Source organism: Trichoplusia ni, chromosome 6, assembly GCF_003590095.1.
Source record: "Trichoplusia ni isolate ovarian cell line Hi5 chromosome 6, tn1, whole genome shotgun sequence".
Lineage (NCBI taxonomy): Eukaryota > Metazoa > Arthropoda > Insecta > Lepidoptera > Noctuidae > Trichoplusia > Trichoplusia ni.
Window position 1 is genome coordinate 11,996,509 of NC_039483.1, and position 16,789 is coordinate 12,013,297.

General features: G+C 32.2%; 1 protein-coding gene across 1 annotated transcript; it reads left to right on the forward strand.

The window, feature by feature from the left end:
• The first annotated feature begins 2,804 nt into the window (after positions 1-2,804).
• Positions 2,805-12,872, forward strand: LOC113495320 (protein lethal(3)malignant blood neoplasm 1). The gene is made up of 4 exons (XM_026873992.1): positions 2,805-3,197; positions 9,338-9,488; positions 11,125-11,256; positions 11,365-12,872. Exons 2-4 carry the CDS (start codon positions 9,338-9,340, stop codon positions 12,519-12,521), a joined length of 1,440 nt encoding a protein of 479 aa, XP_026729793.1. The 5' UTR covers positions 2,805-3,197; the 3' UTR covers positions 12,522-12,872.
• Positions 12,873-16,789: the final 3,917 nt, after the last annotated feature.

Sequence of the window (16,789 nt, forward strand, 5' to 3'; positions counted from 1 at the left end):
ATTTGTTGCTGTCAAACACAGGGTTCCTTTAAGTTTATCAATAAATGCAATAAGCAAAAAGTTATTTTCTCTTCACGTTATCGTTATCTACTTATCACAGCCGGCCACACAGTTAAAGCCACACGAGGCTTTGATTACGGCAATAGTTAACAGTCAATAGTTAACACTAACCTCCATCAATGTGTTACATTACATTATTGATTCTTAATACAAAATTATTGGACTGCTTGTTCCGTCAACTGCAAGGAACAAACTCTTGCAGTAGTTGCATATATCACAAATTATGATTCAAATAAGGTGATGATGATTAACATGGAAGGAAGGACCAATTTCATTAAAATTGGTCAAGTGACTCAGAGCTGCGACACTAAGGGTCCCGTTCAAAAAGTTTTAGTGTTCGTTGGGATAGCGGCAACAAAAATACAACGATTTACGCCACAAACAGATAATTATAAACACTTCAAGTTACGGAAAACAGATTACTTCATATTTAAGAGATTATTTAACGTAAACTTTCACAAGGTCAACAGTGCTTTTGACTACATTTATTTGAATGCAGAGAGATAAACCAACAAATCAATTGTCACTTGGTAAGTCATCAATTTAGTTTTTTTTGTATCGTCTGAGACTGCCTTCCGGTTCGACTAAATGTTACCAATAGTTTACTTGAAGTTAGTATATTGACCTTCGCATAGATTCACTTATCAACTTCACTTGACAGCAAGTTCCGAATCCGATTAGCAATTTCAGAATTTTAACTGTTTATAAGAATGTAGCATTAGCTTGTTCGTATAAATTTTTGTTTTGTTTGTTTTTGCGTAACCAAAGAATAACAACTTTATTAGTGAGGCACCGATGTCTGAGGAAGTGTCTGTCCTTCCGTCCGTTATGTTTTGTTTATCTTTAGTCTATTTGCAGTGCCCCTGCGTGTCTTGCGTGCACTTGACCGGTTTTTTTTTTCAATTATTTTTATTTAATTCACAATAGAACCTCTAAAATACGTAAGAAAACTTTAATTATATTATGAATAGAATGATATCGCTTACGATGCCGCCTGATTTTATGGGCATGTTATTCTTATTTACCATATAAACCATCTCCCCCTCAACAAACCGGACTTGCAGTGTCTGCGAACAGCCTCACCTAAGAAACCTGTGAGCCCATACAGCTTATATCGATCGTCATTTGGCAAAATGCCATAAATAATCATAAATGGAAATATATCGCGACAAATTTATAATGATGATACCCACAAAAAAGAAGTGTCATCTTGTAGGTAATCATCATAAAGTATATGTAATTTATTGATGATTGAAACTTGAGACTACTACATATAAATGTAGGCAAATTACAATCATAATGGACTATGTAAGCTAAATTTTCGTTTTTCGTATAATTATGGAATGCTCATAATGCAAATCTATAATGAGATGTTATGTAACGGTTCGTTATCAAATATAAATTGGATTTAATATGTTTGTTTTATGCGTTTGTCTGATTTTGAAGTTTTTTCGCATGTAATAAGTTCGTAGATAACTAATAACAAACATTTGGAAGTCAGCACAAGTAGGCTTAATAGCAGAAACAACAAAGTCGTAAAAATTTGATAAAGCCGCTTTTCCTTTAAACATTTATGAAACATTACAAAAAAAAACTTATTTGACAGATCGAAATAGTTTGAACAATATCCTCCACAGCACACACAATAGACTCGATATACATATCACTTTACTAACTTGATCTATCGAAATATTTTCAAAAACCACAAAAATATTTATACTTAACTTATCTGCCAATGTACAAGGTGTTGTAGCCTTCATTCAATAAACCAATAAAAAGAGCTCTCAAATCCCAAATAATGAATACACTGTACCATGGCCTTTTACTTTGGATAAAAAATAGAAAAATTACAAAATACTGTATTCTACATTCCATTCATTTTCAATCACTGCGATCATTCAACGTTCATTAGTTTTTAGTATTCTCTGTAAGATTTGGCGTTTTTCTGGTTTTAGCCGCGGAAGAAATGAAGTCTGACCTCCGTAACCCCGACTGGACTACATTAGCATAATGACATACGTAATGTACGTCTTTATGGCTGTAAAGATAGATAGTGCAGCGATTTGAGAGATCCCATATCTTAAATTTGGTAATGAAGTTATTGAAAGGCACATAATACTGAGGACTAAGGAGTTGAGCGTAATGACGTCCTAAGTCGATTTGCATATGTTTTATGGAAGCTATTCGAAGTCTGATTAGTCCAAATGTATTTTATTTTAAAACCAAATGATTCTAACTGAATATAAAATCGGGATAAATGCAATCCTATGCATTAATCCTGGTTATAAGTGTATTTTAAATAATCTCTCGATTATTGTTTTTCAAGATCTTAGTTAGGTTGTCAGTAGCTCAATAAAATATGTAAATTAACACGTGCTTCAAATTGCTTTACATGAGACAGTCAGACAGTCAGACCCCAAGATAATTATAAATATACCGTTATCACCACGTTCATTTTGGCATCCCAAGAATCAAAATCTATTTTGGCTGAGTGGCAAACGATTCTCTAAAGCAAATTGAATAGTAGGTAAATATTTATGCAAAATTTGGTTTCAGACAAAAGACAATCGCGTACACAAAATACGTCTGAAGATTAAAATATACGTCTATGCATAATATTTTTAGGCTACCTAAAAAGGACGTGCCTCTATGAGGAAATCGTCTTCATTTTGTTAAGTTCATAATGTGGACATAATTTAAATAATTCCGTAAGGCATTTCTTTTATTACAGCAGTGAATGGAAAAATTACAATGCAAAAAATTAATAACATTAGGTTTTCTTTTTTAAATTTTACTATTAAGAAATAGATTGAAATCTATATCTTCAATTACGTTATTATTTTCAGCGCTAATAGCAATAAATATTGTCAAGATCTAGAATTTAAACAAATAATTACAAGTAATTATACAATAGTCGTGACATTGCGAGCACGAAGCTCAGGCCCGGAAACAAATGCTATGATTAAAATATGCCCATAGGTATAATAGTGTGACGAGTGTGTCTCTTCACTTATCTGTTCTAGGCACAAGTATTAATAAATTACGTGTTCCAAAGAAACGGCACAGTCTCGTGCGAACTCTTGCGCAACAGGCCGCGGGACGGCCAGCCTCTATACCGAAATTAGGAGACGTTTAAGGTAAGTCAACATTATAGCATCTGTACGAATGAATAGTATAATAATAGTATTTAACTAGCACTAAATTAAATAATACTAACTCAAATATTCAATTAATTAATTGCAAACCAATTAAAGCATTTAGACGAAATAGTTATTGTTTGAAAGACCTTTCTCGGATAGCAAAATTAATGGGGTTAATTAATTGAATAAGATTTAAAAGGTAATTTTCAATACTTCCAATCCAAAGCGGTATATAAGCAAGTGCTACGAAATACTTTTTGCACTGAATAATTAATTGACAACGTCTTGAAATTACTTGACCCCTAGTATCTAACACTGTAAACTTCCTCACACAAAGATTTGTGATAAATGCAGCAGTTATTTCGCTTCTAGCCTATGTTTATTAATAGCATTTAAATATTATAATTATTTCTCATATAATATATTACGTATTGACATTTATACCAGGAATATTATGCACTTACAACTGTAATGCTAGAAATAATTAACTACATGACAACGGCGTCCACCTTGCAGAGTTTACTCGGCCATTGTTCATATTCAAATAAATTCATTGTGAGTAGGCACTACGTGAATAGATGCAGTAAATATTGGACTTAACGTATTATTGTGCAACTAGAGCTAGTGAAGAACAATAGTCAAAAAAATATTTCGTTACTAGAACTCTGTCATCGGAATAAAGTTAAAATTTTATTGAACTTGAAAATATCGCGTGTTATAGAGAGCGTTATCTTCTAGTGCTTAATGATCTCTTTCCATATAGATATTAAAAAATCTCTTAACATTTTGCGTAAATTGAATATAGTATGCGCTTCATTCTATTAGGGTTCGTAAAAGCATGAATACACAGATATTAATAGAGGTTTAAAAATAGTGAACATAAGAGACAATTTGACAAGATACGGAGCTTAAATGCTTTTAATGGTATCTGTATAGTGCGATAGTGTTCATTACCATTTTCTTATGCTTTCCAGATATTATACCACTAACTCAAACGCAATGAATTAAGTAATTGCTCCCACTTAGAACAAGTTTCCAAAGGACTCTTTTCCTAACTTAAATCAATATTCAATCTGAATAGAACTACAGTTTAGTAGAGTTCCTGCAAAACGAACTCTTCATCTTGATATAGTACAGTTTACGTCGTGATTTATCACTTCACCTATTGTTGTATTATTTACTCAGAGAGGCAGGTGTCACTAATCCTTTGTAATCGGTCTATCCACAACACGATCGTTACACACCTCTTTAGAAAGATAAAATCAAATTATTTTTAATGACATTAGGACAGTTCATGGCCAACATGGTCATCTTTAAGATAAAATCTACTAGTTGACTATTTATATTTTTTTGGTCGTTTAATTTTACTAGACAGTAAGACCCGTTTTAAATATAAACTTCAGAAAAACTTTAGTGATCTTTGTTTTGGAACTCTTTTATAATAAATAAATTGTTTTAACTTTACCCAATTTACTTAGGTAAGGACATGACTAGCTTTACCTTGTAATAAACAGTTTTTTTTTCTTCTTATACTTATTATATAATGGTAGATCCACTCACGGTAATCAATATTATAAATTAAATGTATTTGCGAAAAGGGTGGCAGGAAAATGCAGACCAATTTTAAATGATAAAGGTTATGGTACATGCATCTGTTTAGCTTTTTTATACTAATTAATATTTGTAAAAACCAATAATACGCACACGTGATAAAATCTAATATTATCAGTTAGAAACTCGTGACATCATCACAATCATCGTTCTCCACGTGAATGTAAAATTATGCGACGGCTAATATTGTGACCGAAAGCAAAGCTGACAGACTAATGGATTTTATATTGGCTATTCTAATAAATGTGACAATATAACATAATATTAAAGATAAGGAATAATCGAATTAGTATATGGTATGGTGTTTTGTTAGAGAGTGAATTGAAGTAGGTTAAGGTTTATTTCATACAGTCCGGCAAAATCTTACAGTAAAACAGTCGTCGTTGTGGAAGAGAAACAAGGCTCTACACTACACAGTGTCCTATCTCGCTTCTACATATAAATAAGACCGTTTTAATTGATTTCATGGTAATGACACCTTTTTGGTAAAAAAATACTTAAATTTACACCGACAAGCGAATAACCGACTAGTCCCAGGTATGAAACGCAACAAATCACAGGGTTAATGTCTGCTCCGTGCGATCTGTTCCATATCTTAATAAGTATCTTAATTACTTAATTTAATATTACAAAGAATTTAGTTAAGTATGTGTATATTTAATATTAAACTTGTTTCAAAAACACTGTTTAACATATTCAAATTCATAAACGGCAGAGTTATAAAACTGTGGTACCACACAAAGGCATTAACTACCAGATAATATTTAAGATTTCTTGTAATGAGATTTTTAGTATCGGCTATTTGCATAAATTTTGAAATTCTATTGTGATTATAAAATATCGACCATAAAAACTTAGCTTGAGCATACCGTTTCGAACTTTCACGTGATCTTGTGTACTAAACCGGCCCAGCAGGTGTCACAATTCGAATATAAAATTTAAATAATAATAATAACCACATAATGTAAACATACATAAATCTTAAAATTTCCAAATTAAAACCATTTAACATATCAACATCATAATAAAATCGTTAATTCAAATGAAACACATTTGTCAGAATACTTAATTTATACATAAAATGTGTATCATTTGTCGTATCGGCCATAAATCTTCGTACCTAATCTGTAACAGAAGCTTTAAAAAGCGATCTATATTTTAAAACAAGCCATTAGTGTTACGATTATTTTTTATATTTGCATACATTTGATTAAGTTTATTTTATGTTGTGAAGTATCTGTTAATAGTGTTACGGTATTAAAATAAAATATTTTTATTGTTTTAAACGCTATTCTCTCGTTAAGATGGATGTCACAGTATTTATAAAATCAAACTTGTTCGACTCGTTTGTTTTTTCTTTAATTAAAGAGGATCTTTATATGACCATCACCACATCACAGCCTTATTACGATAATGACGAAATGTCCGTAGGAGATTCATTAAAAATATTCTTCAATTTTTTATATTGGTAATAAATGCCTCCTACTAGATCATAAACTATGACACGGATTTAAATAAATTTTTCATTCATATTTAGATTTTTACAATGGTTTTATTATCGGGGACCTTTAAAATTATCGAAAATTCGACTTAGTAGTAATTAAAATACAATATATAACGGACTATGTTTTCCTCTATACATGTAGCATGTATAGAGCTGAGAGCTGGCAATTTTAATCAGCGAACATTATTCGTATGTTAATTATTAAAATATCGACATTCGTAGCATTGTTATTACTTTATTATGACAAAGCTAACAACATAATAAACTATTTAAATACCACGTTATCATAATTACTTACGTGGTTTAAAACATTAAGTGCTAAAAAAGATAAAGGAAACATTTGAATTTTAAACGATTGTTTTAATCAAATAATCTTTGTCTTTGTGATCAAATCACAAATTTCGTTCCGATGGTTGTCATATAAGTATTTAAAGTACCTTACATCACTATTATCATATTTATTATCATATGTTTTAAGTTTTAATTGACAAAGTAATTTACCAAATTTTGCATTTTAAAGCAGTCCACTTCTATATTTCTTCGATTGACGCACTATGCAAAAATTAGTTATCCAAATGTTTGTATTGATAACCAATCAAAATACAGGAAACAAAATATTTATTTCTCTTGAACTTTACCGCTACTGCAAAGAACACAAATATTATCTTATAAATAATTGTGGCTTAATTAATTAATATGAAGAATATTTACGTAAACAATAAATATTGAAATATAAAAAAAAATATTAATGAATGGCTTTATAAAAATAGTCAGAAGCAAGTTAAGGTGATATATGAAGTTCTGACAGACTCCGCGTATTATAATTAAACTCCGATATATCATAGAGGCAGGAGACCTCGTTACGCATAATTTCTTACTTGATTTATTATCTGAGGTCTACAAAGTTAATTGGTTAATAACTTAATATGAAGAGAGGTTGACTGGAAGTAATGATAGGGAAACTAGCGTGGTTAGAAGATATAAATTATGATTTATACCTGCCCTGTTTTTTTCCACATTTTCCATTGTATCTTCGCTCCTGTTAGTCGCAGCGTGATGGTATATAGCCTAAAACCTTTCTCGATGAATGGTCTATTCAACACAATAATTTTTCAATTCGAACCAGTAGTTCCTGAGATTAGAGCGTTCAAACAAACAAATTCTTCAGCTTTATATATTAGTATATCTAGATTCGTTTCAGATCCGTGACTGAACAGGCCGATTTTATTTGAAGCCTCGCTCATAACTTATTTATGATTTAGGAACCTCAGTTGCTCGTAGTCTTTTACAGTTTGCTAATAGTAGGCAAACCTAATTGGAAAATAATCTTTTCTAGAGCATATGGCGCTCAAAAAGGGGAGTTACACCTAAGTAGTAGTTTTAGTAGATCGTTATAATCAATATCCGATATATTAGAGATCACATAGTAGTCCGGAAAGTTTGTCAAAGTGCTAGGGCGTAAAATGAATGTAAAGAAATATGTACGACATGTATGTATGCAAACAATATTATCGTAAGTCAATATTGGAGTTCCGCCTCATATAAAAAACATTATTTACTTTGATATCGTTTAAGTGTAAGTGATCGTCTGCGTCGTGTTGACAATAAGTAAAAATAGCTTCTTAAAATAATGGAAGTCATTATGTCCTTACCGAATACAGTTTTTCGTTACTTATTATCAGGTACCTACGTACCGGCAATTGTTAACAAACAAAATCGGATTCTAACACACGAGCTTAAAAATAGACTACGGTAAGAAGTGAGTATCGGTATCGAAAAAGTAAAGACCTTAATGTTCCTCTGCTTTTCTGGGCTAGTAAGGGAGTCAAATCTTGTGCTTAGGCTAACAGCATAATTGGTGCGTAATTATCAAACGTGTAAGACGTTGCACAGAAGATAGATTGAGTCAAAAAAGTCTGACACTATCTGCTACCTCCCTCGAGGGGCTCACCTTACCAAAAAAAACGTATCACAGTTAGTTTATTATTGGTTTTTTTTTAATTATCAACTTCTGTTGCTGTCAATAGGTACCTCCCCTTGTAGACACTCAAAGGGACTTAAACTATGGAGATACTCTTCCCCATACCTATCAGAGACAACACGACTAAGCATTTGCTATCTAAGCTGGTTTCTAGACCATATTCCTTTATAAGGAAAGAATGCGGATGGCTTGAAATAGACGTTTAACATATAATTCGAAGACAAAGAATTCTTCATCGGAGTGATCTCGAAATATCGTAATAACTTACTCATTATTTCCATCACTAATCTACGTTAAAAATCCGTGTCTATTATAAGAGGAATAGAATAAAGCAAATCACAGCAGCACTTAATACTATTTCCTATGTTTACGTTGACTTAGTTGAATATCCAAGGCTTTATAAATAACATTTTATAAGCTCCATGTGCTATTTATTTCGACATCTTCATAATGACATCATATATTTAGTAGTTTCTTGCTTTACGCATGATTAACGCACAATCTCTGAACGCAAACTTAACGCCAAACTAGCTGAATATATTTATTTTTTCCTTGACATCAAAGATCCGTTTTACAAATGACATAATGATTCTCAAAGTTACTGTACCTATTTGCCGAAATTTAATGAACACTGTACGGTTTTGTCGGCGAATATAATGCCAAGGAGATTGTATAATGAATCGAACAAATACAACATTTAAAACATGTTACATACCCAGTACAATCTATAAATACACATAATCTCCATATTTTCGTTGTATTTAGTTTTTTTTAAAACGTGAGCATTGGCTGTTTATGACAATTTATATACGAGGTTTATGTTTTTTTTTATCTTTTATCGTAATCAAGAAATTGTAAGCGATATTCAAAATAGTAATAAAACTAGTATATGTATAGTTATTATTATAATTCACATATTTTTCAGAAGACATAGATTAAAAAAAAATCGATAATAGAATCTTTTGTTTCTTATCACACTATTGTAATAAATTGGTCTAAATCAATCAGCATCTTTATAGCAGTTACTATTATTGATTACAGATGGACCAACCTAAAATACTTCGGATAGCGGCGAGTATACTAGTATATTTCTTGCTGCAAGCGCATGGAGCCGACAAATATACGGACGAGAACAGACCGTACGAGTTCGGATTCAAAATCGATGGTCAGCAGCACCGACATGAATCGAAAGGTAAAAAACACTTTTTCTAATAAGATGGATTACTTTCATTATACCATAGAAGTGAGATCCCACTCAACACATCACACAAACATCAACACTCTTAAAATCAAACATCTTGGACTATCCTATACGTATGAGTATTTGTTGAAGTATCGTTACTTTGCGGGTATCATTCTATCCCTAGATACCTAAGTTTAGTCGTTTTAACGGTAACTACACACAACAATTAGCTATTTTCTAATATAAACGATATTTTATGATACGTGCCTTAAGTACAGATGTATGTTTTTAAAAAGCCATACGCAGTCAGAAATTTATCAAAAATGTCTACATTTAATAATGTATGCATACAGATACAAATCCTTTCAATTTCTTAAAAAAAATGGTAAAACACTATAAACGTGACAAACTCTTACTCGATAACAAATTTTCAAGAACACTTTGAGTATGTTAGCAACTTTCATACGTCAAACTGCAATATTTGGATGAATAAGCACATAGGGACAGGCCGTGATATGTTTATTTACGTAATTTATACATACAATACGTGTGGTACAGGATTTCACACCTAGAATTATAAAAAAAAATGATTAATATGTTAAATTTTAAACGAATCACCAGCCAGCTGTAGCCAACTAGTATGTTAAATTTGTATGCTTCCAATTCATTATTAAAATAACCTTTTTTATGTCGGATTATTAAAAAGGACAAATAGACATAATAAATTTTGTAACAGGTTATGCACAGATACAACTGTCTTAAATTAACATTAATTGGAAGATGACTCAGATAATCAACCAACCTTTTTATTACGTACATATTTTCAGTGATTTTGAAATACGAGTAACTGTTTTTATTTTGTATTCAATTAACAAATAAAATCATTTTCCGCCTTTAGAAAATGAAATGATTATGCGATGCGAACCAAAGAGTATTAAACCTTCATAGAGTTCAAACAAGTCAATATAAAACTTAAATATTGTTGTATAGAAACAGAATGTGTGAAAATAATTACAAACATTTAATATCCAACAATCAAGATTGAATAGAGTTTATGATACAATACTCATTATAATTGCACTCTGTAAAATTTATTACGCTAAAGGATACATTAGTATGCCATGTTAATTAAGAACACAGATAATTGTATGATTTACTTGATGATAACAGAATTCTAAGCCTAGTAAAGATGTAACGACATCAGGATTTTGTAAAGGTATAAACATCTTTTGGTTATTAATTAAACAGGAAAATATATTCTAGTTCAATAATTATCTGCCATAAACAAATAAAAATTTGAATGAAAATATTTATAATGTTTAAATGTCATTCCGTACGATTCTAAACATTATAAACTTCAAAAATATATTTTTCGAGTAATTTCTCATGAAGCTATCTCGTGAATAAAAAGAAAATTGAATACCTAAGTGACTAAGTGACTTAAGTAGTCAATTCGTTAATCGTTAGTCAGTGTCTATAATATCTCTATGGCTACAGATCACTAGATACTTCCTATAAATATATTAAACTAAACAGTAAATGCCGCATTACAGATTATAGAACCTTGACAGGGCAGCTACTAATTATAATATTTAATAACATGCATTATTTATAAATAGTAATAAAAATGCTTATAACTTTTCAGACGCAGACGGAATTATAATGGGCGAGTTCGGTTTCGTAACCGCTGATGACGTATACCACGTCACAGTATATGCGACGGACAAAGAGGGACGATTTAAGATTCTGTCAATGAAGAACATTCATCTAAAATCAAGTAAGTCATTATATCTGTAAAATTATAAGAAGTTTTTCTTAAAACTTTAGGTAAAACGTAGGTTTTGTGAAAACACTAAAAACAAACTTGTATGTTTTAATATTCCAGCTCCTGTTCCAAGCTCGCCGCTTACGTCTGCAAGGCAGGGGCATTCTCTGGCGCTGCCTCCAGCCCAAGCCGCTCCAGTTCCACAAGCGCCCGCGGCGCCACAGCCAACCGCTGCGCCAGGAAAACCTCTCTCCGTTTCCATTGAACCACCAGGAAGGTCTTGCTCATCCTGCAGCTTACCAACAACAACCACACGAGCTCCACCACCAGCAGCACTCGCAGCACCAGCACCACCAGCTTACAACCAGGCAGCTTACAGTAACAGTCCAAATGTACCTAGCGGTTCTAAAAACAATGGCGGTCTTGGTGGACCATCATACAATCAAGGAGGACAGCCAAATTATCAACAACCTATTTCAGGTGCTCCTCAAAACTATCCTCAACAAGGACTGAGTGCACCCGCAGATATCCCAACCTACGTCCAACCAGCTGGTCAACCTATCCAAACAGCTGGTCAACCGGTCCAAAATTTCCCAAGTTCACCTAATAATGGTAATCGACCCAATAACTATAATCAACCAGGAGCGCCTGCGGTGGGTCAATCTGAAGTGCCGCAAACTTACACTGGAGAGCAAAATAGTTTGAATAATGGAGACGCCGCGTCTTACGCAGGACTCAACGGCCAATCCCCAAAACAGAGTACCAACTCGCAAGGAGGCAGAACATCCAAACAATATAATCCTCCTGAACAGCAATTTGATTCATATCCCCAAGGCCCAGGGTCCCCACCAAGTCAACAACCCGGCCCCGTTAAACCAACGCTAGTTTCCGCGCAAATGCAAATCGTTGACAAAAATACAGACATTCATGCTCTCGGACCTGGTGAAAGAGAAGGATTACCCCCAGGACTAAGCAAGAATGATATGACAACACTTCTTTACACCTTTAATTACACTGTTGGTTTCCATGGCCACTTTGAAGAGGGGTACACTAACGGCGTGAAGAAGGGATACTATTACGTGACGGGAAGAAATGGTGTCAGAACGAGGATCGATTACATCGCCGATGACTCAGGATTCCACCCCAAAGTATCACAAGAGGTGCTCGATTTACTGTCAGAAGATGTCCCTAAGCCTGAAACCGAGAGAGATGAAAAGTACGGTCTTAAAGGCTACGAATTCAAATGGCTGTATTACCCCACTGATACCAAGAAGTGAAAAATAAGCAACTCTATTAAGGCAAGAATCGCAAGCTCTAGTGGACCTGATCTTAAGGATACTCCTTAGGAACTAAGAAAATTATAGCTTTACCTTCTGTAACTATTAATTTTAGTTTAGTTTTTGTAAATTAGAATAAGACGTATAAAGTATTAAAGATTTACCTGAATTATGTGCAAATAACACACTGCCATGTAACTGCCATAACATTTAATAAATGTGATCATAAACTAATGATTTTAATAATTAACACTGTTAATATCATTCTAGTATAGCATGATGACATTTAGAATTAGTAGATTTAAATGTAAAATATAAATATAAATACAATAAAATATATTTCGAAGAGTATCTACCAATTATTTTTAATGCGTTAATTTAATTAGCTATTATAAAGAGTTTAATAGGTGTTTAAATAAACTGCAAATTAACATTTTCTAATCAAAAGAAGAACAATTTATGATCTCATAAATTAGCCACATATTGACTTGTTCTCTTTGATATTTTTATCAAGAGTGATTTAGAGTAATTAAATCCTAATAAATCTGAATAATTTACATATTTAATATCGTTTTGACACAATTCTCTTGTCGATACATGACTTAATTTGACTTACTAATTAATGTGCTCTAACAATTAAAATACAATAAAATTATGCCTAAGTCAAGCTCAGAGAATAAAAAAAATACTGAGATCTTTGACTAGGTATAGGGCAAAACCTTTTTCTGAAACTAAAGTTATTTTTCGGACAAAATGTAAATAATAACAATTTAAACGAAGATAATTATAGTGGTACATACCTGAAAAAATAAAACAACAGCTGACAAAAAACCGCCAGCATTTTTCTCATCTCTTCCATTTCAGTGCGCTCCATTTGAGTACCTTTGCAAATACTCGATAATTTTCCCCTTTTTAGCTAGCACCCCACACGATTTTGAAACGGCTCAACTGATTTTTATCAAACATTTCTAAATACACTCTCAAATAATTCACCTTTAATACAAAATAGAATAAATTGAAATCCGTCCGGGCGTTATTATGCAATAGACAGACAGCTATAACTTATGACATCCCTCTTTTTACGCAATGGGTTAAAAATAGTCATTTTTTTATGAATATTTTGTAAAAGGCCACTACACTCAGTTCGCGTGAAAATAAGGTTCAGTTACGGGTTTTTTCTCCTCTCTTTAAAACTAGGTGTAAAAAGCAGAATGAATAATAAAAAAATATATATTCCTCATCTCAGGAAAACCAAATTTAAAGTTAAACGGTTTGTAGATGATATAGAGAATGGTGTCTAAATCAAGTAAAAATCATAAAGGAAAGTTTTATTACATACCACTTATGTAGCCGACCCCAAAATAGTTGGGAAAAGGCTAGGCCGATGATGATCCTGTTAGCCTATTGTTAAAAATGTTTACTTGAAATTAGGCCAAGTAATTTGCTTAGAAAAAAAAACAAACAATCATTTTTTAATGTGTAACTTAAAATAGGTTGTTTAAATGAGATTTTATTAGATTTTTTTGAAGTAAATATTTAATAAAAATATTGCGCCATGATAATAAATTTCCATTTGCACACTTTCGACAACAGACAGAAAATTAACATAACAAAAAGTGGAATCATTAGACCTTGAACTTAAAGTAAGATCGCTAACGCCATCTTTTGATAACTCTGTATATTTATACAGTCACTAACACCTATCGAAACCCGTTTACATGAACTTATTATATTATGTGTGTGATCGCTGTTCGGTGTTTGTTGCAAGTAATATTCTACAGATGTCAGCACCATAACAGTACAGTCAACACCAACATTTTTATCATTAAAAATATCATTCACCGCATAACATTATTACATTTATTACCATTACATTTTGTCTCCTCTGCTATTTCATATTGTAATTTATGCAGTGTCCCTAATTTAGAATAAAGGGGTATACATGTTTCGCTGCAGGGATAGGACTCTTCTTGCAAAAGGGAGTTTTTGATGATCACATTAGCTCACTACAAGTTGGTAGATTCCAATTGTTGAAATATACATTTCCTCTCGAAGTTTTACCACACCGTTTGTTAGTGGCGTCGTAAAGAAAGAACTTTGGAAAAGTCACATTCACATGCTATAACTGACATACATTGGATCAAATTTACTAACTTGTGCGTACGGTCAGCAGAATAAATGAGTTCAAAAGCACGAGTTACAAGGAAGATTTTTTTATTCGGAACATCGCCTATACAAACTATTACGCTCTCATCCATTTTTTTTTAATTATTGTGATGGAAAAATGCTTAATAGAATACGAAAAGTGTCTTTTTAAGCCAGTTTTCATTCATGTATCGGCCATTGTAAATAGCAAAATAGAGGCCCAAATTTATATTGATGAAAGTACAGAAAAAGGTCTTATTATACTGATTGAATATTCTATTTTTGCGTATCACTTTGAAAACATAATATAACACTGTGAAAATAATATTTTAGTGCATTAAAGATTTTTTAAACTATACACTAGCTAAGAGGATGAATAAATGAACGGGAAGTATAGGGGCCAAACATTAGTACTAAAAATGGCTCGTTGCAAATTTGAAAATCCAAATGTATCGAAACTAACTTCACTTTTTAAGTATAAGGCTTAAATATAACTAAAAAAATAAATTTACTTAACTTAAAAAAAAAAATTAAAATAATAATAGGCATCACATACTAGATCAAGGTCTCTGCATGTTGGACCTGTGTCCAAGTTCATGTCTTTTAAAAGAACCGGGTCTCTTCCCATTAAGTTATCCCGAAGGTGAAAGAAGAAAAAAAAAGATTTAATTTTGAATATAAATTGCTAATGCTAATTTTGTTTCATGGTTTAACTAATAAAGAATACCTATGACAACACCAATTGGATCAGCTAGTCCATAATCTATACTAATATACGAAGCTGAAGAGTTTGTTTGTTTGAAGGCGCTAATCTCAGGAACTACTGGTTCAAATTGAAAACATATTTTTGTATTGAAAAGACCATTCATTAAGGAAGGCTGTCGGATATAAACTGTTACGCTGCGACTATTAGGAGCGAAGATACAATGGAAAATGTGGATAAAATATATCTTCTAACCACGCGGACGAAGTTGCGGGCAAAAGCTAGTAATCAACTATAATTTATGACTCATAGTCACAGATTGAGTAATCAAACTTGCTCAGGAAACTAAAACAGTTCACACATTAATCCTTCCTCGCTTTCGTTGAACAACATAATAAAAACATTTCCATAGATTTAAATTGACAAGTTTATAAACAAGAGATTAGATTACCCATGTTAACATATGCATTAAACTTTTAATTACGCCGACAGGAAAGAAACTCACTCATAATTTCTGCTCGTGACAATTTTTATTATAAGTAGTGATTTTAAAGTAGGTTTTATATAAGTATGACTTGTTTTTAATTGCCGTGCAAACTGCAGAACTGGCGAATTCCCATGAACTCGCGTTTCTTAAATAGAATTCACTACCTAATAAAGTTTCTGGTTTCAGACTAACTGAGTATGTCCATGCACGATTACTCCACTGTAATCGTCCGTCTTAGCATTTTAATCCAGATAATTTTCATTTTTATTGCTATAAACATACCTACCTGGATATAAGTCTTTACTATTTCTTTGATAATATAAAGAGGTAAAATTTGTTTGTAAGTTTTTATGTAGGTAATGGGTAGGTAATCTCTGGAAGTAATAAACCAATTTTAAAAATTGTTTCACAATGCTACATTTTCGTGAGTGCTAAAGCCTATAAATTATAGGTACCATGCATATTAGCCGAACTATCTCAATTTTTGTCTTGCTAGGCAGAAATAAATATAACCCAAAACAGAGTTATTAATAATACTAGGTTTTCGCATGCGGGTTCGCCCGCTTCGAAGTCTGTTATATCGCGTTTCTAAGAAAACTTTTCAAAAGTCCGGGATAAAAACTATTTATCTTATGTTCTTTCTCAAGGTCTACTCTATCTCGGCACCAAATTTCATTAAAATCAGATCAGTGGTTTAGACGTTAAAGCGTCACATACAGACAGACAGAGTTATTTTTTTCATTTATAATATTACTAGGAATTATATAAAAAGTCAAGTAAAGGGTAAAAGAAAAAACCTACTAACCCGCTAACTTTAATGCTTGTCATGTCCTGCACAAATGTATAACAATTTCACAACCTTAAATTGATTTTGAATATATTATTTCCTTCAATTACATCACTTGTTAAAGATATCTAGTTTCCCATTGAATA

What these genes read in the sequence shown, in the direction of transcription:
- LOC113495320 (XM_026873992.1), top strand. Translation starts at nt 9,338, where the DNA reads ATGGACCAACCTAAAATACTTCGGATAGCGGCGAGTATACTAGTATAT. An exon ending in GCACCGACATGAATCGAAAG is followed by an intron (nt 9,489 to 11,124) that starts GTAAAAAACACT and finishes ATAACTTTTCAG; the next exon opens with ACGCAGACGGAATTATAATG. An exon ending in GAACATTCATCTAAAATCAA is followed by an intron (nt 11,257 to 11,364) that starts GTAAGTCATTAT and finishes TTAATATTCCAG; the next exon opens with CTCCTGTTCCAAGCTCGCCG.